The 27,596-nt window shown below is 41.6% G+C and overlaps 5 protein-coding genes across 5 annotated transcripts; 2 read left to right on the top strand and 3 right to left on the bottom strand.

Annotated features, from left to right (window-relative positions):
• Positions 1 to 388: 388 nt before the first annotated feature.
• On the bottom strand, positions 389 to 5,467 carry VFPPC_17144 (transposase; the record flags this gene model as incomplete). The annotated part of the gene is made up of 1 exon (XM_018294893.1): positions 389 to 5,467. One exon carries the CDS (start codon positions 5,465 to 5,467, stop codon positions 389 to 391), a length of 5,079 nt encoding a protein of 1,692 aa, XP_018135883.1.
• Positions 5,468 to 7,370: 1,903 nt separating this feature from the next.
• Positions 7,371 to 8,818, top strand: VFPPC_12311 (FAD dependent oxidoreductase domain-containing protein; the record flags this gene model as incomplete). Its single annotated transcript, XM_018290234.1, has 3 exons — positions 7,371 to 7,845; positions 7,894 to 8,681; positions 8,735 to 8,818. 3 exons carry the CDS (start codon positions 7,371 to 7,373, stop codon positions 8,816 to 8,818), a joined length of 1,347 nt encoding a protein of 448 aa, XP_018135882.1.
• Positions 8,819 to 9,475: 657 nt separating this feature from the next.
• Positions 9,476 to 10,921, bottom strand: VFPPC_17143 (fungal specific transcription factor domain-containing protein; the record flags this gene model as incomplete). The annotated part of the gene is made up of 1 exon (XM_018294892.1): positions 9,476 to 10,921. The coding sequence occupies one exon, from the start codon at positions 10,919 to 10,921 to the stop codon at positions 9,476 to 9,478; it is 1,446 nt and encodes a 481-aa protein (XP_018135881.1).
• A 470-nt stretch (positions 10,922 to 11,391) lies between these two features.
• Positions 11,392 to 12,393, top strand: VFPPC_12310 (short-chain dehydrogenase; the record flags this gene model as incomplete). The annotated part of the gene is made up of 1 exon (XM_018290233.1): positions 11,392 to 12,393. The coding sequence occupies one exon, from the start codon at positions 11,392 to 11,394 to the stop codon at positions 12,391 to 12,393; it is 1,002 nt and encodes a 333-aa protein (XP_018135880.1).
• A 9,106-nt stretch (positions 12,394 to 21,499) lies between these two features.
• On the bottom strand, positions 21,500 to 24,799 carry VFPPC_18573 (hypothetical protein; the record flags this gene model as incomplete). Its single annotated transcript, XM_022430162.1, has 1 exon — positions 21,500 to 24,799. The coding sequence occupies one exon, from the start codon at positions 24,797 to 24,799 to the stop codon at positions 21,500 to 21,502; it is 3,300 nt and encodes a 1,099-aa protein (XP_022284844.1).
• Between the last annotated feature and the right edge of the window lie 2,797 nt (positions 24,800 to 27,596).

Consider the following 27,596-nt stretch of genomic DNA (forward strand, 5'->3'; position numbering starts at 1 on the left):
TGTTGGAAGCGCAAGGCTTCTATTCGGGTGATAATTATCACGCGGTTTGGGGTACTCGTAACTGGTTGATTGATGCTTGTTGAATTCATCTAGCTATAGATAACGTACGCCTGTGTTGGTGTTGAAGCCTGCTCACGTGAGGTCTGTTTCAGCCACTGTTTGAAGCCATTCGCAGGCTACTGGCTCCGCCGCCAAAGACGGCGGTGGAAGCAACACTGGCAGCTTCTCTCTTTGAGGCCTCAATTCATTCGAAAACAAAATAAAACAAGACACCTGTTGAAGGCGTACACACTAGAGGCAAATTCCTCTGTTCTGAAGCCAAGTTTTCTTGTATTCTTACCTTGTACCGTGGTGGCTATATCCTAACAATTTGGCCACGGTAATTCCCTCACTTTTCGTCCTTCTTCCTCTCTACCCAGCCTTCCACTCGTATCGCGATCTTATTCTTGTCGATAAGGGTTCTCAACGCGTGATTTGGCGATGCTTTCGTCATCGCGTCTGCCGGGTTATCTCCTCCGTTGATCCATCTGACTTCATGGACTTCGCGGCGCTCGTATGACTGTCGGAGAGCCATGATATCTATCATGAGCCTCTTCTCTTTGGTTGTGCCGAGCTTAACAAGGCACTCATATAGGGAATACGAGTCCGTGAGAAGGATCGTGGGGATGTCTGGAATTCCCAGTTGTTTTGTGATGAGCTTTAAAGTCGAGGCTATCGCGTATCCAATGTCTGTGCCTTGAACCATGCTATAAAGCTCAGAGGCTAGGGCACTTCGCGTAACTCTCTTTGACTTGGTTGAAGAGTACGTGATGATGTTGCCTTTAACGAGCATTTCGCCATTGTTGGTCTCTTCTTCTGTACCGATGACGATAATGTATCCCAGCTGGGAACTCAGATCTTCGTTGTTGGCAAAAGAGCCATCAACAAACACAAAAAGCTTTGCTTTATCGAGGTCAAATGGTATACATTTTAGGCCTCTACCTGGGTTATCAATCTGCCACTGGATGCGGCGTCCTAGACGTTTAAAGTCATCGCTAGATGGTTCCTTTTGTTGGGCAGCAACTGAAAGGTCAAAGGCTGCCTCTGGTTGGCAGATACTGGCGAGATATGCGCCGCGGGCTCGTTGCTCAATATATTCCTGATTGGTTGTTGGAATCTGAAGCTTTAAAGCCTGTTCTTTCTGGGTCATCATGATGCTTCCATCGGCGTTAAGAGAGATTCGGCAGCCATTGAAAGTGAGTGGCTTTTCCACCTTGAGGACTTCCTTTGGCTTTGCTGCAAAAGCTGCCTTCTGGAGCTCTTCCTCTTCAAGATTAGAGAACTGTTTGTCACTAAGTCCAAGTGTGTCATCGGTTTGCATCCCAATGATACCAAACTTGTCGCATTCTGAGATCAGCAGGCATGGGTCGTAAGTCGAGGTCGCCATCTTTAGCTTTTCTCGATGGTGGGTGGAATAAGTCGCCCACCAGTGGGTGCCGGCTTCTGGTATTCCGTATAACGGTTTAACTACTACCATGATGGTGCCTTCTGGGTATCTACCGCGGAGTTGCTCAGGAATCTTTGCGATAATCGTCCTTTGGAGAGGTGTTTGAGATTGCACATAGGCTTGGGTAATATCCCTTATCCAGAGGATAATTCCTCGTTGGAAGAGAGAGGGCGCGAGTGCAATCATAAGCCGTTGGCTGGCTCGTTGTATTGTTGGTGATTGCGTCAAAATGAAGGCTTTACCCTCGTCATTATATCCCCGAATGACGAGGCGAGATTTCTCATATGGGGCAGCTGTATCCTTGCCTTTGACCTCATTAACCATTCGTGAGTCAAAGATGCGAAGTTTAGCATGCTTTATAGGGTCATAAAGCTCAAATTTAAAGACACCTCTGGCTATCAAGTTATCAATCTCAGTGCGGCCTGAGATTTCAAACGGCTGGCCAGGGGTGATTATGAGTCCTTTACTGCGGAGAAGGACAGCAAGGTCGCGGTCTCCTTGCTCCTTCGTGGTCAGGAATGCTATTGTTTTGATGCTCTTAAGGAGCTTGGTACGTTCGGGCGGGTCCTCAAGGGCGTTAAAGAAGTACTGTTCTTCGATAAGGCGTTTACGTGGCCTTCCTGGGCCTCTTCTTGGAAATGTTTGATAAGGAGCTCTTCTGGTCTCTGGGTCTTTACGCGGTCTTCCCGGGCCTCGTCTTGCTGTTGGGATAGCAACAGCAATGCTATCTCTGATATCTTCGTCCTGGTTAACCTCCCCGTCACTCTCGTTAGCAACCTCAGCATTATCTTGGTTAACAGCCTGCTGTTGGGGTAGCTTGTTATCCGTTGGGGTTGTATCCTTATCCTCTAGATAGGGTTGTACAATCGTGGAACGGAACTTCGAGGTTATTCCAGCCTCATTAGCAACGGTGCAGGTCTCGCCTTCAACGGCAATAAGTTCAAAGGGGCCCTGCCACCCGTTCTTTTCTCTCCAAACGCGAACCTTGGATTGCAATGGAAGGGTATGTAATGGGGTTGTGTCTGGGCCGTTCCTCGTTAAGAGGGCATTTTGGACCTGCCGCTTAGCGAGGGCTCGTCTGGCTTCACTAGTTGCCTTACGGATAGCTTCAGCTCTCTGCACGACGCTAAAGCTAGGGGGCGAATCATCCGTCATCCTGGGATAGGCGCCAAAGACTAGAAGTGTTGGGACGAGTCCGTCTGGGCCAGCTGTATCATTTATAGCTTTTACAGCCATTTGAAGCTTCTGATCGTCGGTCAGAGCGTCGCCAAGTTCTGCGTCAATTATCTGATATGCACGGCGGAGAGGGCCATGATATCTTTCTGCCTTGCCAATACTATTGTGTGCCTCGACTGGCATTTCCTGAACACGGATATACAGGCCTTTGGCATACTGTTTGAATTCTGCCGAGCTAAAGTTCTTTCCAGCGTCATGAACTATCCATTCGGGAGGCCCAAGGTACGTGTTAATCCAACAGGCCATAATGGCATCCCAAAGATCCCTTGCCTTTTGTTCTTTATTATTAAGAAACTTAGCAGCTTGGAAGGCAGTTGCAGAGTCAATAACATGGAGGACTGGTTGGCCATTAATAAAGAAGATGTCCACAATAATCTCATGGTTAAACTCATGATCATCTCGAAGGGTGAACTTAAAGCGGCTTGGGGCTCTTCCGTTCATTTGACAATGGTGGCAGATATCAGTCAGTCGCTTAAGAACGTCACTACTATATTCTTCCCCGACTTTTGTTAAGATTCTTGATAGTCTCTCAACAGACGGGTGTCCAAAGCGGCGATGTAGTTGCCGAAGCTGCGTTTCTGTGAGGTGGAAGGCTGCGGAAGCTGCTGGCTCGAGGAGCCACCAGGGATGGCCCCATTGCCTGATAACAGGCACAGTGATGTCTCCTTGGATAAGGCGATTGGTGAGATTATCCAATCGTACATACATCCTATCCATATCTGTGATGGAGAACAGGAAAGGAGTGGCGGTCGGCAGTACATGGAAGGTGATATTTCCGAATACTGTTGGTACTCTAATGATGCCGATTGATAAGGCTGATCCTGCACCAAAATAGATCGTTGTTGCTGGTGCGTCTTTAATCTTTAGTGACGGCATTATCCTCATTAAGGCTCTAACCTGTGGCATGCCTGCGTTGGATGTACCGGCGGCGCCGGTATCAGGCAGGATGCCTCTAAAGATATGGTCAGAATATCTTTCCTCAGAGATGAAAATAGCAGTCTCTTTTGGTTCTTTTATAAAATAGGGATCTTCAGCCAATAGGGCATGCTTGAACGCTTGGTCTCTCAAACCAGCGAGGATTTCCACTGGCTGTGGAATTGCTGCCGTGGCTAAGAAATTCTGGGTAATAGTACCCGTACTAGCAAACATGTTACTGCTGCCGACAGGGAGGAATTCGTCATTGTCATCATCGTCACTGTTGGCATCATTAAAGGAATTCTGTCTATACATTTCGTCAAGGAGGGCGGTATCCTCATCGTTATCTTCACCCTCAAAGGCAGTTAGGAACGCTTGATACCTCTTGGCCGTTGGAGGCGTTGGGTGCTTCTTTTGGAGCCAGGAATTTCGAGCTTGGGAGCGTTCTTGGTCGCTATGCTTGGTCGACCAGCAGCCAGGTTGGCGGCAAACGTAGCACTTCTTCTGGTGGTTCAGGAACTGCCCTTTTTGGTTATAATTTGAGGCGTTTCCTCCACCGCGTTTGAAAGCGCGATCAGTATAAAAGACTTCTGCTGGCTGGGGCGTTATTTCCTCGTGGACAGCGATAGCTTGCTGGAGCTCGGCGGCAAGGTCTTCAAAGGTCTTTGCCGGCTTCATTAACGGCACCTTGCAAGCCGGGGTCTTAGAAGCGGCAATCTTGAGCTTATCCCTCATGCTATTGAAGCCCGTATCACCAGGTCGGAAGAGGCCCTGGTGAAGCAGTTGTATCTTCTCCGTGAGGATCTCAAGGCAGGATGAGAGACGTTTGTCACGATGTTGGTTGACAATCGCGGCGAGATTAAGGCTTTCCCACTCGCGGAGGTATCGGTCTCGAATTGCCTCTGTTTCGTACCTCTTTTGGAGGGCGTGGATGAGGTCGTTATAACTTTTTCCTTTGTTAGCTAGATTGTTGAGATAGTACCGGTATGCTGGTCCTGTGAGCATGACTGGGACGGCCCGAGCGAGCTGGTCTCGCGGATAGTCAATCCGTTTGCATTTATCAATAAACATGTTGACTTTGGTCAAGAGGAAGTCATATTCTCGGCCTGAGAATTTGTCACTTTCCTGATAGCCTTTGGTGAGGCTGTCTAGGCGTCTGAGTAGGTCAGGGGGCACTTCACCGTCTGAGGAAGAAGGTGATCGCCCTTCCCCAGCCAGGGACCCCCATGACTGTGGTGTATTGACCACCGGGGGAGGTGTATCGACGCCTCCAGACGTGCGAGTTGTGGTAGGTACTGCTGTCTTAGGGGCTATAATGACCTCTGGTTGGGCTGTTTTAGGTCGTTCTCGGGTCGGTGCCGTGACAGGCTTCGTTATTGATGGACTCGGTGGGGGTGTGGAGGATCGTGGAGGGCGCTGTGGATCGTTGTCCGGCCATGTGGGGAAGCCCGGAGAAGACACGGCTTCCATAATGGCATTAACAATTGGGAACCGGTCTTCCTTTCTGATATAGACCCCCTTTGCACGGAGGGTATCGCGGAAGTCACGGAGGTTGGCCTTTCTCGAGCGGTTAAAATGGCTATGGTTCCAGTCGGCAAAGTCGTCAATAAGGCATTGCCATATATCATGAGGGCTCCGTTTGCGTTCCCAGTAATAGTTGGTAGCCCAGCTAATAGCGTCATTAACCTTTTTCGCAGTGGGTTTCCTTAGGTCGAAGTTCGAGGGGGTGGTTGGTTCGTCAGGATCATAAAGATCAGGGTCAAAGGGAGGCGGCTCGGTGATAGTTTCATCGCCTTGGAGGGATAAGGCATCACTATCTTCTTCTGCCATTGTTATTATTAAAGTGGGAGGCAGGAGGAAGAAGCTTAGGGGTAAATTCAGGGGTAGGATAGAATTCAGGGTAAGCTGGAGCTTTTTGGTGGTATTTTCCTGGGCGTGGGATCAAAGATCAGCAGTCAAACTAATGACTCATAGGTGATGATGTTCCTTTGCAGAAGACGTTTTCTCGTGATGGACGATGAAGGGATTGCTTCGAGGCGCGGCGACAGTACGCAAAAAGCGGCAGCAGCACTCAAAATCAATTTCCTTTGGATAGCATAGAAAGTCTGCAGTGGTGGCAGAGATCTATCTCTTCTTGGGTTCCTTGCTGTCTGTGGTCTTGCAACCACTGATCAGTGTTGGAAGCGCAAGGCTTCTATTCGGGTGATAATTATCACGCGGTTTGGGGTACTCGTAACTGGTTGATTGATGCTTGTTGAATTCATCTAGCTATAGATAACGTACGCCTGTGTTGGTGTTGAAGCCTGCTCACGTGAGGTCTGTTTCAGCCACTGTTTGAAGCCATTCGCAGGCTACTGGCTCCGCCGCCAAAGACGGCGGTGGAAGCAACACTAGGGTTAATATTATAAAATAGGCTGCTAAATTAGCAGAATTCCTTTTTAATCTCTTAGATGCCTATATTTAAGCAGGCATCTAAGTTATTAAATACCTCTATCCCTTATAATACCTTATAATTAAATTTAATAATAGTAATATTCTTAACCTTAAAATAGCTTCTAATATAGCTTTTATAGATAACCTAATTTCCTAAAGGTTATTATAGGGCTTAATTATTTAGCTCTTTAATAGACTAATTAGCTAGACTATAATAAAGCAGGAAATAGTAATAACTTTATCTATAAAGGTAGAATTACTTACTTTTACTTATACTATTAAAGAGGTTATTTTAAGTTAATATCTTTTCTAATAGGTTTATCTTTATCTTAAAGGGAAGCTCTTAATTTAGTGTAATAACCTTTAGACTATTAGACTTATTAATAGTTAAATCCCTTAATTAAAAATAGCTCTTTATTATATTAATATTTACAGTAGCTAGATTTATTAGTTATTTTAAAAAGGGAAATTTAATATTTCCTATATTCTAATAGCAGATAATATAGCTAATAGATTAACTAAAATACTATTAGGTTAGAAATTTAATGCTTTTATTAGTAAATTAGGACTTATTAATATCTTTAGTATTATTAAAAGGGAAGAAAAGAAAGAATTAGTTAACTAGGATATAGCTTAAATTAAAGACCTTTAATCTAAGCTAGAGAGGTATATTAATAAGAAAAGGTTTAATATTACTTGCTTGTTCTAACCTTCCTTCTAAGGGACCTTTCTTTCCAACAGAAATAAGGTTTAATATTTAATGCTTTTATTAAACCTTCCTTCCTTTAGCTTTCCCTTCTAATATCAGAAAAGTCCCTTAAATTAGTCTATAAAAGGAGGTTATTTTCCCCTTCTTTCTATTAGTTAGTCAGACAGACAAGCAGATAGTCAGTCAGATAGTCCAATTCAATCAGTTATTTCCTTTAATCCCTTAATTCCATAGCTATTCCTTGCGATACCTATAGTCCTGCGCGGCGACTGTCGGCGCGGCGGAATTGGCATCGCATGCTCCCGAGGACTTTTGGAATGGAGCTGACACTACGTAAGTAGGTTCAGCAAGCACCCATACTGTAGCGTAGTCACTTTGTGTAGATGGAAGCCGAGGATGGCCTGGAATATGGTAACACTCCGAGCTCTTACATGCGGCTCAGAATGCCTATTGGCGGCACTGTGTGGGGCCGTCGTGGCGTTTTAAGGTTACGGCCCGATCATTTCCGAACGACCCGGCAACGGCCACACTCAATTTACAAGTCTTTCCTTGATTCAACAATTGTTCATTCTCTTATTGCCAATTTACTACATGTCGTCGATTGCGAGGCCCTGTCTCCGGATAGTAGTCGTGGGCGCTGGCCCTGCGGGCCTCTGTGCCGCCACAGCGCTCCGGCAAGATGGGCATATTGTCACCGTCATTGAGAGGCAAAGGGCTCTCCAACATCGCGGGAACGCACTTGTAATACAGCCAGCGGCTGTCAAAGCGCTGAGAAACATCAAGGGAGCGCACGATGCACTCAATCGGGTTAGCGTCGCAAACGAAGAGCTGTGGTGGTGGTCATACAAAGACAGCGAGCCCTTCGCGATCACAAGGTCTGTGGAGAAGAGGTTTGACACTGATCGCCCGTCTGTGCAGAGGGTCATGCATAGTCTTGCGATGGAGTGCAGCGTTGAAGTTCTTTTTGGCAGAAATGCCGTGTCAATCACTGATCATCCGACTCAGCCTGTGATCACAACCAGCGATGGTGACTGCCTCTCAGCTGATTTGATTATAGGCGCAGATGGTGAGCTAGACCTAAAATCGTTGCATTATTATAACTAAAAAGGAAGAGGAATCAAATCGGCAATACGAAAGCAGATATTTCCAGGCGTTGATGTTGATCCTACCACCACCAGAGAAGCCATCTTCCTCTCGTCGCTGCCGGGCTCCGTCATCCGGGGAAACAAACAGCTTGCTAATCGCTTCGCTCCTGGAATAACTCACGGAACAATGGGTCCTGGTCGATTCACACTGAGCCGGTGGCTGAACGACGATAGCTTTGGCGTACAGTTTGTCGACGTGGACCACGGCAAGCCGTCCGCTGTCGACAGCAACTGGAATACGCCCGCCGACTTGGAAGAACTGCGTCGCCTGTTTTCCGATTTCAACCCGCTCACGCGACTGCTCTTAGACAATATCCAAACCGCCGAACGGTGGCAGATTGCGACGGGCGCGAAGCTGGAGACTTGGCGCAGCAGGACTGGGCGCATCGTCTTACTTGGGGACGCGGCGCACGCTATGATTCCACATGCGGCGCAAGGCCTGAGCCAGGGCATCGAAGATGGCGTTAGCCTTGCTCGTATGCTTCGAAACACCAAGCTCTGTGGTATATCACGAGCAATCGATGCTTGGGTAAATCTGCGCAAGCCTCGCGCCGAGCTGTTCGCGCAACGGTCGTTAAATAACGCCGTGTTGCGCAGCCTTCCCGATGGTCCCAAACAAGAGCTCCGTGACCAGAAGATTAAGCAACTTACTAAGCAGGTCAGTCAGGATACTGCAAATGTGGTGATGGACATGCATGCAGAGCAAAACAGTCCTCCGTTTCAAAAATGGATGAAAGAATATGACGTCGTAGAAGAGGTAAGCCATGACATTATTATTAATGTAGTATGTGCTAACACAAATTAGGCTAGGAGGATAATTTCGGCAATATAGTAAGATATTCCATGAATTTAGCGAGACTATATCTACCATCGTTTCCTCCTCTCCTAAAGTAAGCTGCCGCAAGTGACTGTGGTGCCTGGTCAAGCCTTGCATAAATGTACGCAAACTGGTCTGCGGGGCCACCAAGAGCAGGTCCGTCGACTTGGAGCTGACTTTCTGTTGCTAGAGATGCTTCCACCAGTGCACGAATCGGAGTGTCACGTCCGTGTAAAGGAAAGTGTAATACCAAGCGATATAGGTGTTACAAGGAAAATAGAGAGTGTACAGTTTATTGCCATAGGGATAATTATAACCGCGGAAATGAATCAGGGTTGGCAATAAGGGCTAAATTAGAGTTAGCTAAGCGACCAAAAAGGAAGAGGGCAAGGGCAGATACAGTAGGGAACAGGAATTAGATCATAGTGGGCACCCCGTATTCGCGACTGGCTCAGTCCAGTCACGGATGTGGATATTCGTCACTGGCCCGGAACATAACTATATCTATTGCTATCTAGGAACTATGTCCCAGAACCAAGCTATATGGCAGGCACGTCACTCGTCAGTCCGAAGGGCCATGCAACGAGTGTCAATCTAGGCAATCCATCCATCTAACTGTTTCATCTCTCAATGTGAGTCGGGCCATCCTGCCTAGAAAGTCACTTCTGATTACAATACCGGTCGAATGAAGAGACAAAGCTCTGTTTGGCAATTAACTAGAAGGAGATTATTGCTTACCCATCTTCGTCTAAAACTATGCGTATAGCGTCTTCAATATACAGCTTCCACCTCGCATCTAATAAATCCACAATTGTAGTCATGAGTTTGGCGGCCCGTCCTGCAAAATACCACCGTTGCTGCATCTCCTTCAATATGATGCAGTAGTACGCCAGTAGAATCAATGCGCCGGGATGCCTTTCATACAACAAGTCGATATAGCCATCATCGACTGTGACGGGCCACATGCCGAGAATAGTCCATGTGCTCACGCCAGAATCCATGCCGATCTTGTCCATGAATGCAAATGACTTGGCCAGCTGGACAGCAGACGCATGGTACACTGAAACGCTTTCTTCTGACCAAGACGAGTCATCGGGGACGAGAGCGATAAAATGCCCCAGATATGGTAGCTCACTGCCACCCACATCCACGGCCACTTCCCACGCCATTGCGAGAACGCTGGCTGGCCCGTTTTGAACTTTGTCCCATACATCACGCAGCATGTAACAGCCCACACGTATAAAGTGCAGCCACTGGGGAATAATTAATGTCTGTTTCCCCTTCCCGTCAGAGTAGTCGTTTATCAGGAGCAAGGAATTATGTGAACTTTCCCCATCAGTGGCAAAAGAGTACACGACGAGAAAATAGGCAAATGCTAAGATTGCATCGCAATTCTGTTCCGTCGGACTACCGATGGCTTCTCTGAATGATGGAATTGCCATCTCCTGGTGGACACAGGCTCGGATTGCGTACTGTCTCTGGTCTGAGTCCAAGTAGGCCATGTGAAGAGCAGCGCACGCCAGTATGCCATGCAGAAGGAACTCGTTCTTATATGCCAGTTGAGGGACAAGTTGCAGCCAGATACTCTCTGTTTGCTTATTTGTGACAAAGCTTTTGTGTGCCGAGTCAAAATAGTGTTGAAGGAGTATTTGATCAGTGCGGTCCAGGTTGTGCTTTGTCTGGAGCTGCTGTTGTAACAGAGGTGTTATAACTGTCGGGCCAGGAACTCGCGGCCGATGACTGTTGGTGAAATACTGGAGCAATTTACCCCGAAAGAATGTCTGCAGTTGGACTGGTTCCATATTGTGATCGGGGTCACATCTTCTCCCATGCTCTGAGGACCAGTGCATCTGCATCCTCTTGGTTGAAACACACATGTATTCGCAAGTGGAATATGTGCAGCGCCATCCGGGTTCAACTAGCAGATGGGGAACCGGAAACTCATTGCCAGCTGGTGGAGTCACATCCTGCGGGCGTTTGAGCTTCAGCGTCTTTGCGTATACAGTGAACGGGTCGCGTTTCCGACGGTAGATGTGATGAATGTCCTTGAGATGACGTGGAATTGCCGATGGCTGGATTGCATACTGACAGGGGACGCAGATTAACACCTGGTGCTGGGCTGCGTAATAGAACAGTTCGCTGGGATGAGTCGCCCTATTTTTCTTATCGTCGGCACTCATTTTGCACCAAGACGACTAGCGAGCATAGCGGTGCCTGCCTTTGTGATCTTGAAGTCATATTGGGGGGCGTTTTGACAGTTGAGCCGGGATGGATGGATGGATACGGATGGGAGGCACCAACATGATACTAGCAGAGTCCACTCCGCCGAAGAGCTAACCAGAACGGGACCGTCGATTTCGGTCAAATCAGCATGTGAGTTCGCAGCCTTTGATGCTATTGCAGCAAGCCCATTCCCAAAATGGATCGCGTTGTGTTTGAGCATCCCCGTTGAGCTCGGTGATCTGTGTGTCATTTCCATTCCGACGGGGTCACGATATATCCTATCTCCATCATCTAAATCCGTGTTCATCTTGGTTATGGTGCGTAATGCGACGTGCGGCGTGTTCTACAAATTGTATATAAAGCCTTCAACAAGTCCGTCTGTCAGCGGAGCCAGTACGCCCAGCGTAGATTCATCATAGCGTACGACATGGCGCCTCAATTTCATCAAACCATCTTAATCACGGGTGCCACTTCTGGCCTTGGATATCAGTGTGCGTTGGCTGTTGCTCGCCAATGTCCAGAACGTCAAGTCATCATTGCAGCGCGTTCAGATCCGAACGCATGTGCCGCGTCCATCAACCGTCAGTTAGGCCAAAGCAACGCTGCGTTCCGGCCACTTGATCTGTCAAGCCTAGCCAACATTCGTCAGTTTTCTTCAGAATGGGACAGTAGTTCGTTTCCTCCTATCCAGGCTCTGGTCATGAATGCGGCACTGCAGTTTCCTGGCGACGTCGAATACACCGTCGATGGATTCGAAAAGACCTTTGGGATAAGTCACATCGGTCACGCCCTTCTATTCCATCTGTTGCGACCTCATTTAGTAGACACGGCTAGGATTGTCATCGTATCCAGCGGCACACATGACCCAGCTCAAACAACTGGTATGCCAGCTGCTGTATACAACTCTGCTGAGGAACTCGCGCATCCGACTCCCGAGACATCCAAGAACAAGGGTCGGCAACGGTATACTAGTACCAAGTTGGCAAATGTTCTCTACTGCTACGCTCTACATGAGCGTTTCATGGCGATTACGAGGGAGAGCGACAAGAAGATACGTTGGGCGGTTTCTGCTTTTGACCCAGGATTAATGCCAGGAACGGGATTGGCCAGAGAAGCTACGGCTATGAGCAGGTTCTTCTGGCTACACGTGCTGCCTGTTATCTTACCAGTCCTGAGGCTGTTTCTCACGCCGAACATTCACAGTCCGAAAGACTCTGGGGAGACATTGGCGCGTTTGGCAGTCGGTGAGGACGTTGAGGGGCTGAGTGGTGTTTATTACGAAGGTGAAAGGCAAATCAAATCCAGTGCGGCAAGTTACGAGAAGAGTAGTCAGGAAGACTTGTGGCTATGGACGGCAAAGACGCTTGGTAGAGACGAGGCGGAGAGGTCGAGATTTGCGCTGCAAGATCTATTGCAAGCTAGAACATAGCGTGCGGCGAATGCGTATTATTGATGTATTTGTGTCTGGTTTGTCAATGTCATTCTATTCATATTCCGTTAAGCAAAGACTATGTGCGCCGAACCACTTTGCTACTGTAACGGTCCCAACAGACTCCGAGGAAAATGCGGATTCGGCTCAGGCCAGACGGTCGAGACCGGGTAAGCCATGCATAGATGCCTGGGTGAGCTGCCTCTATAAAGGTCGCGCGATGGTCGCGCAATGCTAACTATCCTGCAAAGTAACATTTACAATTTAGGTTTTTAATAATAGTACTAATTGCTATACTATTATGGCCGCTCTAATAATAATTAGGAGGAAGAGGAAAGGGGGGAGGGCAGCAGCATTATATAAAATTAGTACTCTTGGTCACTTGCTTTGTGAGTTTCCTGGCATCCTCTTCCATCCGTTATTAGTTACCACGCAATAATACTTTATCTCTTAAAGCTAGAAGCTATGGACTCTTCGCTATAAAGACTAAATAACCTAGCGGCAATTACAGACTGGGCTAAATCCTATAGCTAGATAGCTAACTAACACGTTAAGAATAATAAACAGAGAAACCTAAATAAATATAATAATACTATTAAGAAGAAGTAAGACTAGGTGCTAAATAAATATACTATATAAGCATATAATTAAGTAATAAAGATATATTCCTATATAATACTAACCTATAAGCAGCTAGCACTAGGATAAATCTAGATGTAATACTAACTTTAAGTAGTATAAAGAATTTCTACTTTAAAAGGAAATATTATTTCTGCCTATCTATAAGCTTAAGAATTTCTAGAGATTTTATAAAGATTAGTCTATTAGAAGACTTTATAATTACCTAATAGCTTAAATACTAAAAGCTTAAGTAAAGAATTTTAAAGGGGGTTATATATATATAATAGAAAATCTTCTTAGCAATAAAGATACTAAGGAAATTAACTATATAGGTTTATCTAAGTAATTATATTCTTTTAACTCTTACTAATCTTAATATATAGTAGATAAAGAATATTCTCTCTTATAAGAAGAATAATAGTATTAAAGATATTATAATACTAAAGTATAACTATAAACTAATAGACCTAGATTAGCACCTAGATACTCTATATACTAGAGAAGACCTTAGAATTAGTTATAAGAGGACTAGGTTTTAATTTTATCTTATCCTTCTAATATTTATAAATAGTAGAGCCTAAAAAGGCAGACTGCTAACTAATAGAATTAAGTATAAGGTAAATGCTAGCACTCTAAGAGCCCTAACCCTATATAGCTTCTTACTGTCTTTATAGGATATTTACCTTATACTTAATAGAGATAATAAGAGCAATTAATAATTCTTCTTTAGCCTTAATTAATAAACTATTAAAAATAATAACGTACTCCACAAGCAAGCTAGACACACAAGCAAGCTAGACAGCCTAACTTATCCTCTTATAAAGAGTATAATAAAAAATAACCACAATATAAGAAATTAATTAATTCTTACTATTATTCTCTTTATTAGATATTTCTAAATTAATCTAATAAGTTTGTGCATTATAGCTAGTCTTACTATATATACTATATTACTATCCCTTTATCTTATCCTAAGGCTTTTAACCTCTAGTTTTATAATCTTCTTACTGTATCTACTCTTTTATATTATTCTAATCCTAAAGAGCTTATCCCTTAGAAATAGTTATACTGCTGCCTTAGCGTAATTATATTTTTTTAGCTCTATACTGCTTGCTTAGTAGTATATTTACTTTCTAAAGTTAGTTAACCTTAGCTTTTAAGAGTATAACCTAATATATAATTCTATATATTATCTTTATAATCTAATTTATAGTAGTTAAAATTAATATTAGTAAGCTTTCCTAATAGTAGTTAGTTTATATTTTAATATAGTTAGTTTATAAAGTTACCTTAATTAGGTTATTTAGGGTCTTTAAAACCTATAGATTTAGTAGCTTAGGTGCCTCTTTAATTAGTATTAGAGTTTATAGCCTTATATCTAGATGTAATAAGATACTATTTAGATTAAATAGAATAAGTCTTATACCTCTAAAAGCTTCTTAGATATTTTCTTTAGTTATTATAGCTTTAAAGGTAGTATAAAATATAGGAAAAAAGTTAGCTTATATAATATATATAATATAAGCTCTTATATGTCCTTTAAATTCCCTGCTATATGCCTTCTTTAGTAGCCTAAAATAGCTAATATCTAATAGCTAAAGAATATAGGATAAATAAGATAGCATATAAAGCATAATAATCTTATAGTCTTTATAGAATACCTTAAATTTAGTTAAGTAGTAACTTTTATATCTATCTAAGATAAGAAGATAATATATACTATAAGTTTAGGGTTTAATATACTTTTTAAAGTACTAGATCTAATCTATAGCTTTGTTATTTATAGTCTAGCTATTATAAGTTATAGAGATAATCTAATTTTTTAGTAGTATACTATCTTTATATTAATTTCTAAGGTAAAACTACTCTATAGCTATAATAAATAGTAGGATAGCTTTACCCTAAAAATTAGTAGACTAGAGTACTAAAACCTATTTTCTATTACCTAGTTAAGCTAAATTTAGCTTGCTATATCTATTTAAGCTTATAATTACTATTATAGTTAAGATTATACCTATTATAAAGCTAGTCTTATTAAAGTTATAAAAATTCTTATCTTATATACTATATTTTATAACTATATTATATATAAGCTTAAACTAAGGTTTAATTATCTTTAAATCTTTATATAAGGCTCTCTAATAGTTATATTAATATGTAAAATATATAGATAGCTATAGTTAGCACTTAATAAAGTTTAAAGCCTAGTTAACTCCTATAGAAGGCATATTATAATTAGCAAGTAAGTAATTTACTATATCTTATATACTACTAAGCTAGAAAGAAAAAGATTATAAGTCTAGGTTAAAATTATATCTAATAATTATTAATTTCTCTAGATTTATAAGTTTTTAAGAATTAGGTATAGTATTATATTACGCGTTAATTCCCTTAATATAAGTACTTAATATACTATAGAGCACTATATAGATCTTTACTATAGCTTAAATACTTAGTTTAGGAGTATTCTAGATAGCTTTAATAGCTAAGACTATTTAGCTCTCTTTACTTAATAAATCTATAATATTTAGTAGAGAAATATAATATTAAAGGAGGAAAGGTCTATTAATCTAGTAAGGTGTCTAGCTTGCTTGTGTGTCTAGCTCGCTTGTGGAGTACGTTAAAGATCCTAAGAATAATAAGTAATTATAATATTCTTGCTTTCTCCTAAGCTTTAACCTAAAGTTAATAAATTAGATTTAGTGTTACTAGCTATAAGTATAAACTTCTCTATTATAATGCTATTTTTCTATTGCTACTTCTTACTATTATAAATAGCGCTCTTAATTAGGAGTATTTTATCTAGATTCTTAAAGGGAATAGAGATAGACCTATAGAATAGAATAATATAGCTCTAGATATACCTATATGCAGATTAGTTAATAGATAGGGTGTAGTCTATAAGACTAAGCCCTAAGTAAGTTTATCTTTTTAGCAATATTTAGAAAGCTTTTTATAGTAGAATATAACTATTTGCCTATATCTATACATATAATTAGGCGTAAAATTAGCAAGTAGCTTAATAGTAGGTTCTTTTATAGTCTTAAAGTTTACATGTAAAAGTTAAAAACTTATAACTAGAGTAATATATAGAGGTAAAGAGATCTTAATACCTTATATAGGCTAATAAAACTATATTTAGCTAAAGTTATATTATATTTATATTATCCTATAATAGATTTACTATATTTATATATAAAAAGCTAGATTATATAGTAGTTAAATACTTTTAAGGTATTAGTTAGTTTTAGTAGCCTAGTCTTCTAACTAAGTTACCTACTACTCTAAGACACAAGATAAGCATATATACTAATATTATTAAGCTATAGAAGATACTTAAAGAATTAAATACTAATCTATTAGCAGAAAGAATTCCTAAAAATAAGCTAATTGCCGTAAGAAAATAGCTTAAAAGAGTAGCTTTAGAGAAGTATTACGCTAAATATTTTAAGTAAATATAATAATAGAGACTACTTTATAGTAACCTTTATAATGTATATAATAATAAGGACCTACTTAATAACCTAATACCTAAGAAAGGTTATATTATATAAGCTATAATAGGCATATTACCTGTAGACAGAGCATTGCCGAAAACTACAAAATGTAGTTTTTTTTATTTCAATAAAATATTTATATTAAATAGACTAAAATAGATATAGAATAAGTATTTATATCTAAAAATAGCAAATTAAAAAACTACAGTGTAGTATAGTAGAAAAGTGGGTCCTATATATTCCTAATAAGCCTAAACTACAAAAAAACTACAAAAACTACAAATTACTATGTAAAAAACACTACAAATGTAGTTTTTCTAGTTTTAGCTTTAACTAAGGCTCTAAGACCCACTTTTCTTAGTAAGCCTAAAAATTAGTATAATAATCTATTTTTTAAGGGACTTTATATTCTTATAAGTATTTTAGTCTATTTTATATAAATATTCTAGGAAAATGAAAAAACTACACAAACTACATTTGACAATGCTCTGCTAGCTAGTTATTAAGCAGCCCAGCCTTATGCAAGACGCTCTAGTGCTACTTACTAGCTATAGGAGTATATACTATTATCCCTAAGAGGCACCTAAGAATAGACTCTGCCTATATTATAGCCTAGTAGTAAAGAGGTTAGCCAAAAGATAATATTATTTATATAGTAGATGACTAACTAACTAGTTTATAGTCTTCTGCCTTAAAAGAGATTATAGTATATTTATTACTGCTAGAGAAAGTTAATAGCTAAAACCTTAGGTATATACTAGACTAATTTAAAGTTTTACTTCTTCTATATAGCATTCTACACAAGAGATAATTATCAAAAACATTACTAGAACTACCTAGCCTAACTTAAGTACTACTGCTTAATTATATACTAATATACTCTATTATGTCTAGCATTTTATCTACTCTATAAATAGCAGAGCATTGCTTGTATTGTATTTATTGTATTTTTTGGGGGTTACTTGTATTTTGTATTATATCTATTTTGTATTATATTATATTTAATACAATAAAATAAATACAATAAAAAAAAAATACAATATAAAATAATACAAAAATATAATACAAAAATACATTATATTTTAATTAGAAAAAAAAATACTAAAAGAATCCCTAGAAATTCTATTTAGCTATAATAGTAGCTAAAAATAGCTAATAAATTAGTAATAGGGCTAGAAATAGCTATATTAGCTATAATTAGCTTCTAAAAACCTACTTTAAATTAGGCTATATTTTTGCATTATATGGAAATTAAACTTAGAACCTTAAGAAATTACTATTAATAGTAACTGCCTATAAATATAAAAATACAATATATATAAATACAATATAATGTATTTTTTGCCTAGCCTATATATTGTATTTTATATTATATTGTATTTAAATATAATATATCTAAGATCCTATGTATTATATTTTGTATTGTATTTAAATATAATATAATATAAATATAATATAAAAATACATTTTGTATTGTATTTTTCGGCAATGCTCTGATAAATAGGCAGAGGAGCTCCTACCAAGTAACCAGCTATAGTATTAGGAATAGAATGCTAATACTATTTGCCATATTAATAAAGCGTACAGCTAGTCTTAGCAATATATAGAGTATTACGTTTTATGCGATAGAAAGCAGTTAGGCCTTTACTATCTTTATAATACATACAGCTACAGTATCTAAAATGCTAAGTTAATCTAAATAGAGATCTTAGAGTTAGCAGTCTAGTTAACTATATAATTATTAGCTATTAACTATAGTATATTAAATTGCGCTAATATCTTTAAGTCTATTAAAGCTCTAGTTAAGTCTATATTATTTCTGTTACCTAGGTTAAACCTCTTTCTTTAAGCTCTAAAAGATAGTTTTAACATATTACACATAGTGCTAGACCCTTAAATGCTAGCTGTAAGTAATACTTATAGTAATACTAGTATTAATATACTATTTTTAGACTTCTATAAGACATTAAGAAGCAATTCTCTATCCTTTAGTAGTAATATTCTAAATATTAAATTCTTAGACAAACTAATATCTAAGTATATAATATTCCTACCAGATATAACTAATAAAGGCCTAAGTCTTTTAAGCAAGCTGCCTAGCACCTATAATTTAGTTAACTTAACTAGGAATAATAAGGACAAATTACTAGCAATAGTACAGTTAATAAGTGGCTGCTACTAGCAGGAATATTCTACCTTAGGCGATAATAAGAAAATCTTAGTCTATTTAGTTTGCCTAGCTACCTTATAGTTACAGCTACTGCCCACTAAATAGAGAGCTAAGAAAAGAGTCTTAACCCTAAAGGCTTATTTGTTAGATTATAAGGAAAGTAATACTAGTAACTATACTAGTTAGACAGATTTATTTCTAGAAACTAGGGATAACTTAAGCCATATATAGCACTAGGTTTATACCTACTAAAATCCTAAATATTTAGTGCTAATATAATTAAAGTTATTATTAGCGCCTGCTAACATTAGGAGCAATTAGTTAACTAACTAGTTAATATTAATTATAACCCTAAAGGCATAAGATTAACTGTCTAAATAGATACTCTTAAAGCTATACTATTAAAAGAGACTATAACCTAGCAATAATAATAAAATAGTTTACACTAAGCAGCCGCATAGAAAGCAATAAAAAAAAGATATTTATAGAGTCTAGCAATATCTAGCTATCTAGGGTAAGGTCTTTCTTTAATGGGAGGATAGTATAACTAGCTAGGAACCAAAAAGCAATATTATAGATAAAGAGGCTCTAGCGAAATTCTAAGCAGCATACTAAGGTATTAATAAAGGTATTAATATCCTAGATATTAGGGAATATAGAGTTAGGAGTTATTAGTTTCTAGTGTATTAGTATAGCTGCCCAGATAATAAGAATTGCTAGGTAGATAAGAAATACATAAAATAAGAGCAAGTTAAGGCAATAGTAAGAAAGGCAAGCGCAAACTTAACTATGGCTATGCGGAAGCATGCCAGATAGACCCAATAACGATATTAGTAAACATATTACCCTAAATATGGGAAGATGCATAGGAATACATCACGGTAGCGCTTAGCAGGCAAGTATAGTATTAGTGCTTAAAACTATAGTCCTAAATGTTAAGAACTAAGTATTATAGATTTCTAATATGTACAGAAAATCCCCTTGTAACTAGATATACCTAGACAGGCAATTAGCTTCGCGAGGCTAGCTCTGACATTTCTATGTCCGGCCAAAATGGTAAAGGCTAGCAATACTAGTAGGGCCTAGTAGAGAACATAGTATGGGAAAAGTGTCTCTAAAAGCTTAATGCATCCCAACAAACGGCAGGCAAGAAGATTATCTCTGCCCTAATAGATAGCATTAATAGTAATACTCTTTGCGAGCGTGCTAAGACTTTACGTTACAAAATAAAATGTACTATTAGTTTTCTATTAGCTAAGCAGGCATACTTAAATATAGACGTTATTAGGGAATATAACTACTATAGCTTAATTATGTTTAAAGATAGAAAAGCCTGGCTAGGATAATTCTAGCTGCTAAACCACAATATACCTCTAGTAGAGAAGAGAAACTTTAACTATCACAGTAAATTTGCCATATATTACTTTCTAGCTAAAGCTGCTATCCTAGTTCTACGCGTTTATAACTATACTAATAATAAGAATCTATCTCATGCTATTAGCGCTAGATATACTCTAGTTAAAAAGCTTACAGGAAAGCTATTAGCTTAGCACAAAGCGGATTAAGCACAAAGGGAAAAGTTTATGCGTTAATTAGCCGACATTTATACCTAGCTAGAGAAGCATTCTCTTAGAGCACTTGGGCGCCTGCAACCATCATCTTCGTCGGCAGGCCAGCTAGAAGTCAGTCCAGCATTTTTCGATTACGACTCGAGTGGGCGTGCAGTGCCGTTTGGTCTATTTAATAATATGGACTAGGATAAGGCTTTAATCTAGCATAAAATTGGTCTTATTAAGACGGGAGAGATTGCACTATCTATACCCCTTAATTAATACCTTATCTATAGGAGTCTTCTTAACTGCCTCCCCTAAGGCAAGTATAGTCCTTTCTTCTTGCGCTATATTAACTCTAGAGATATTAATTTTCTAGTTAATACTAACCATAATATCACAGGCATTATAGATTTAGAGCTAGCTATTATCACGGCTAAAGGCGCAGCTTTCTAGTTGCCTCTATTACTGTACTACTTAGGAGAGCTATAGCGTGAAGGCCTCTCCACACTAAGCAAGAATAAAAAGCGCCTTGCTAAGATCCTTTAGAAAGAGACTAAGTTGGATGAGCTCTCTATATTAGTTGCGCAGAAGCTGCACTTTAGAGTTAACTAAGTGATAGACATAAACCCTAAGGATGGGAAACCCTAAGGATGGGAAAAACTTTACTAGAGTTTTCAGCGAATAGTGGAAGGCTGCTACAGGGGAATAAGCATTCAATTGGGACATGTGGTAAAGGAATGCACTGGACAAGTATGGCGATGGAGGCTTTACGCCTTCAACTGTCTAATGCATAGGATGGCGGTATCATCCGCGTAGCCGAACCGTCCTCCGGGGTTACCCAAACGGTAGATAGGTTCGGTGTAGAGCAGAAACAGGATCAGGGAGACTGGTGATCCCTGGGGCAGGCCACATTGGAGAGGTGCCGAAGGTGTCGTAACGTCTTGATATCGAATTCTTGCTGAGCGGCCGCTCATGAACGAGCCCGCCCAGCAAGGGCTGTCGATTGAGAAAACTGAGGTTGAAATGTAGGGTAATAAGTTAACGTAGGGCCTGTTAGGTGTCCAAGTCTGAACTGCATGAACTGTAAACAGCTTAGCGTTTAGGCCCTATAGGGATGTCCCCTCTGGGCGAAATAAAATGAGAGACGCTGCCATTGACACTATGGTGTCAACGTATTGGTACCCGGCTGAAAGTGAAATTTGACTAAGTAAAAACGGCCACGCAGCTACGTCCCCGCCAACTTACACACAGATTTCCGCAACGCTCTAGTCCATTAGCTGGTACACCCACTCTGGATTAAGTCCAGTCTCGTACTCTAAGTCGAGCTCAACCCTCTTAGTCAGCGTATCACTAGTCCCAGGGGGACGAGAGACGAAAACTCGAGCGCTATACGGGGTTACTCCGTCACTCTCAAAGATTGGGGCAGAGACCTCGCACTCCTCCCCATAATTGTAATCGAACATGTAATACCAATGACCCCCGCGCGAATAACAAAATGTGTTTACGATATCAACCAACTGCTGGCAGTCAAGGTAGTGACTGACACATTGGTCTACAGGGTCATCTTGATGCCAACCGCTATTGCTCATCCAACCGAGACTTGCTATCATCGGATGGATAGTGCACTTTGCCTTAATATAGATACGGAAGGTCCAGGTCTCATGCGTGCATTCTTGGAGAGGTTGGCAAACACCCTTTCTCTGAACCGTTGTTGTCCTTGTTGTGGTATGGGTGGATTCGTCCTTATATGACGCCGAGACCTCGAAGGCAAGGCTTCCCGCGTCGCCAGGCTTCAGAGTCCCACTAAGCTTAGCGCCAATGGTCCAGCCCTGAGTCCTGGCATCCGTCACTGCCGTCGAAATTGAAGTAATAATTTCGCGGGTATCGCCAGCCAAGGTGAGATCCCGTGCGTCCACTGTGCGCTTAATTTCGATCCTTTTGGCAATTATCGTACTGGGATTAATAACCTTTTTTTGGTACTTTCCGATTCTATAGGTAAAATGAGCGGCCGCGTCAGGGCATCTGTCCTCCCAATACTTGTCTGTCTCTGTGTATGGCCGATCCGTGTCGCTAATAGTGAAGCCATTTTCTAACTGGGTAATCTTTCGCTGAATCGCGTCGTTTGACCGTTCAGAGTCTGTCGGCACATGCACATCGACCGGGCCTGCTAGACGCTTCCTGTCTCTGTTCAGGAAATATGCCTCGTAGTGGTCATATGCTAAGTTCGAAACGTCGAGCATGACGCTTCCGCTGTCTTGGGTAGCATTCGTCCAGATCAAAGGAGCTCCTGCGAACTGAACGCCAGGGTTAGACACGCGCCAGATGCCAATCCAGTTCTGACTGTCAGGGTTTGCAGTGGCATAGTCAAAGGTAGCAAGAGGTTTAGTTTTATCGAGAGATAATATACCGGGGATAAACACGTCGACCGGTTCTGCTAGCGGCTCATACAGCTTGTTTAGGAAATATGCCTTGTATTTGCCATGTCCCAGCAAAACATCGACCTTGACCCTTTGGCTTCCGCTGGCTTCGGGAGCATTAGCCCTTGATAAAAATGATGTGGTTAAGAGAGTACCAGAGCGGGCTGCTGGGTAGATGCCAATCCAGTTCTGTCCGTCAGGGTTTATAGTGGAATAGTCGAAGGTAGCGAAAGGTTTGGTATCGTCGAAAGATAATGTACCAACCGACTGTGGGATTGTCCTGATAGTGCTTGGTGAGGTTTTTGTCACATCGACCGGTCCCGCCAGGGTCTTATACGAGCCATTCTCATTGATCATGACGAGATATGCCTCGTAATCGCCCGGCTCTAACATCGAAACATCGACCGTAATGCTTCCACGGGGCATTTCAGTCAAGCGGGATGCCACACAAATGCCTCCGTCGTCAGGGCGATGGCCCTTTGCGCTATAGATGCCAAGAAATCTCCGATTTTTAGCGCCTGTAATGGAATAGTCGAAGGTGGCAAGAGGTTTGGTATTGTCGAGAGACAATGTACTGGGCGGGATGATCATGCCGATATCTTTCCCCAGCCGCTCATACGCCTTATTCATGAAATATGCCTGATAGTTGCCCGGTTCGCATATCGAAACATCGACCGTGACGCTTCCGATGGCTTTGGGAGCATAGGCCCCTGTTGAACAAGGTCTGATTCCGGCAGAGTCGTCTTGTATAATGTCTTGTATAATAAAAATAGTGTTATTATCGTTAGGGTAGGGAGTGGAATAGTCGAAGGTGGCGAGAGGTTTGGTTTGGTCGAGAGAAAATGTACCGGGGATAAACACGTCGACCGGTTCTGCCAGCCGCTCATACGCTATATTTAGGAAATATGCCTTATATTGGCCCGGTCTTAACGTCGAAACATCGACCTTGACGCTTCCGCTGGCTTGGGGAGCCTTGCTTGATGCTAAAGGAACGACGCCCGCGATAGGACCAGGGCCGCCTACCATAAAGATACCAATAATGTTTTGATCGTAAGGGCTTGGAGTGGAATAGTCGAAGGTGGCGAGAGGTTTGGTTTTGTCGAGAGACAATCTATTAGGCTGCGGGATAATCACGTCGACCGGTCCCACTAGCGGCTTCTTCTCATTAGTAATGAGATATGCCTTATAGTTGCCCGGTCTTAACGTCGAAACATCGACTGTAACGCTTCCGCTGGCTTGGGGAGCCCTGCTTGATGCCAAAGGATCGCCCGCGTTAGGACCAGGGCCGTCTGCGCTAAAGATACCAATAATATTTTGATCGTTAGGGCTTAGAGTGGAATAGTCAAAGGTAGCAAGAGGTTTAGTTTTGTCGAGAGACAATCTATTAGGAGGCTGCGGGATAATCACGTCGACCGGTCCCGCTAGCGGCTTTTTCTCATTGGTAATAAGATATGCCTTATAGTTGCCCGGTCTTAACGTCGAAACATCGACTGTAACGCTTCCGCTGGCTTGGGGAGTCCTGCTTGATGCCAAAGGATCGCCCGCGTTAGGACCAGGGCCGTCTGCGCTAAAGATACCAATAATGTTTTGATCGTTAGGGCTTAGAGTGGAATAGTCAAAGGTAGCAAGAGGTTTGGTTTTATCGAGAGATAATCTATTAGGAGGCTGCGGGATAATCACGTCGACTGCCGCCAGCGTCTGCAACCACTTATTCTGGAAAACTGCCACATAGTTGCCCGGTTCGCACGTCGAAACATCGAGCTTGACGCTTCCGCTAGCTTTAGGAGCAAAGACAGAGACAAATGTCGGACATTTGTTTTTGGCAAAGCGGTCATCGAGGAAAATATAGTTCTCCTCGGCAGGGTCTGCAGTAGAATAGTCGAAGGTGGCGAGAGGTTTGGTTTTGTCGAGAGATAAAATTGAGGGAGTGTCCCGAGGGGACGCAATTGTGACTTGCGATAGAACCGTAGCCGTAATAAGGAGTACATTCACAATGAAGGAGGGTGAGCACATAATAAAGACTGTGAGTAGGTTCCCGTGGGAAACAATTAATCTAAGACTAAGATTATGAATAAGAGGATGATAAATAGGAGCATGTTTTGAAAACTCGTTCTGGAGTGTCCTCAAGCTCCTTCTTATATCTTGCATTGTGTCATCCACCGCCTACACTCATCTTGAGCCTAGATAAGAAGTGTGTGCCTGGCAATCACTGCGACTATTGGCAAACTATTATCAACTATTGCCAATTCTTGTCAAGAAGTAGGGACCAGTGATGCATTCGGTATTGAATAACCCCTGTCAATATTCTCAATACATATTGAGGATATTGATTTTCTCAATATTGACTCTTCAATATGGGGTTCTTCAATATTGAGGGATATTGAAGATATTGAGAATATTGAAAACCATAACGAAACAACTAAATTTAGCTACGATTGAGCGTAATACAGATTATGGTCACCTCCTTGAGGATGCTCTGGCTATAGCTCAAACTTCCGCGGCAAAGTAGAGGCCAGATGTGGCAGTAAAGGCGAGCCGTGCAGATCGGGACTTTAAGCTTCTACTACTCGATCCGTCGGGTAGTCCCATGGAGATCGAGAATTTTGGGCTTAGTAATCCATGGTTTCTCAATATCCTCAATATCCTCAATATTTTCTCAATAATTCAATACTCAATACGGACTTCTCCAATATTGAACTATTTCAATACGGGGTCATATTGAGTATTGAGTATTGAATGCATCACTGGTAGGGACATTAAGAAATGTAGATAAGTAGAACGTTGGCTGATGATATCGATATACATTCAAGACATCTGATACTGTTCCAGGCCACCCCCTGCCCTGCTCTCCTCGCCTAGTTCTCATGTGGTTAAGTACGTACGAAGTACCTAACACAAGTTTGACGGCAAGTGCCCGAGGAAGTGACATGACAACAATGTCCAAGGCAATATCGTCTCGTACAACTTTGATATTCTAAAGCCGCTAAGCGAAGTTATGCATAAATTCTAGTGGGTTTTCGGCTTTGGCCTCCTGCTTGATACGCAGCCAAGACACCTGACCAATGGTGATGCAGCGCTTATGAACAGAGTGATTGCACCACGTGCCTGTAACAGTCCGCCAACTGTTGCGCCATAGGGCAAAAAGGGTACTCGTGCCAGGAACGTAACAGTGCCCCTCCTGAAGCCTATTGACGCACGACTCGTAGGAACACTACCTACGTACGTATGTACAATGCCATAGTACAGCACGGAAAGTACAACATCACTAGCTTGCATATCTAAGTTGCTGAGTGGCAACTTAGGCGAAATGAATCTAATTACACTGCCGACCGTCTTCGCGGCGCCGAAGCTCCGGGCCTGGCAGAGCCGGGACCACAGCATCGGGCAGAGCCCGTGACAGAATGGATGGATTAGGCAATCCACTAACCGATCACGCCAGTGGAATGGACCGTGGATTCAGTGGAGTGGATTGCAACTCTAGATTCACAGGGTCGCATGACTGACGGATTATGTCCGATTCGCTATTTGACTGCTTGGTTTTGGGCTCTCTCCATTGCCCGGAGGGCTAAAATCGATTCAGCTTTGTCACTTTTCCTACCCATGAGTGATTGCGAAATCATTCGTCTAAGAGTGTCTGCATGCTTGTAAAATAGGAAAAGTGGATCGTCCGGTGGTGTGGAGTTAGTCCGTACTAGATAGGTTCGGACAGCCCGACAATTATCAACAGCCGATATTCGATAGTCAATAGTCAGAACTCGCACCACCTAAAATCAAATAAAGTGGGGCGTAGCACGAGGAGTATCCTCTCGGCTTGCTTTAGCCGACGAGCAAAGTAGCTGACCCTGGCGATGTGCTCCACAAGCCATCCATGCATGACCAGCACTTGTTGCCCTGGTGCGAATCCCCAGACAAGCCTATTGGTGCGGGAATTAGTAAAGACACACTGAAGAACCGCATGGCCTAGACCTATTATCGAAATGTATGCCATGGCTAGGACTTTCTTAACTACTGGTTCGCTTCTACAGTGTCCGCTAGGGACAGACTTGCAAACAAATAAATGGCATTCGAATTTATTCAAATCAACTCAAATAAATCCAAATTAAATCAAATCAGATCTGCCTTTTAATTACTTGAATCAAATCAAATCTGAAGGCTCGATTTATTTGGATATTTGACTATTTGAATAACGCCTTAGGGTAGCCCGCTCTTACTCGTTTGCAGCGCCTACTGATCTCCTAATTCTAGCCAATTCCAGGGGGCCGTGCCACAAATTTTGCTTTTTGTGCAACGCGTTACCTGAGAAATATGGGTGAGCGTGTTTTTATCGCGTATCGCACCGCAAATTGGCGTCGCAGGGTCTATAACATAGACTTCAGAGCGCTCTTACCTAGTAGCACGCATATTGAATACGCATTGTGACATTGGTAGGTTAAATCTGTCATAGATCTTTACTGCGAATGACTGGCGCCATTCCAGGCTTGCCAGAAAACAGCTACGCCCATCTGGTCATTCCTAAGACACCAGTTTATAAGCCTATGACTGATGGCGTTTGATCCCTTTTTCGTGCTGGCGATGTCTTCTAAGCGTACTGGCAGCCCAACAGAGGAGGGCCGTAAACAGCTGTCAAAGGTCGCCTAAAAACTGATATTATTGGCCTCGTGTAGGAAGAAAAGTGGGATCACAGGGATATCCGAATGATGTCAAATGAGTCAAATAAATCAAATTGGGATGAAGTCAAATTAAATTAAATCAAATCCGTGGTTTAGGAACTTAAATCTGTTAGGAATTTAAGCATAACGCTTGGATCTTAGGGAAGAAGGAGATAAGCACGTGGGGAGAGCTACCTAAGAACCTGCTATAGGTTCTAACTAGAGCTTAACTAGACCCTATAAGAGTGCTACTAGGAACTATACTAACCCTCTTTCTTCTTCTTCTCTTCTCCTTA

This window comes from Pochonia chlamydosporia, assembly GCF_001653235.2.
Source record: "Pochonia chlamydosporia 170 chromosome Unknown PCv3seq00027, whole genome shotgun sequence".
NCBI classification, from domain to species: Eukaryota; Fungi; Ascomycota; class Sordariomycetes; order Hypocreales; family Clavicipitaceae; genus Pochonia; species Pochonia chlamydosporia.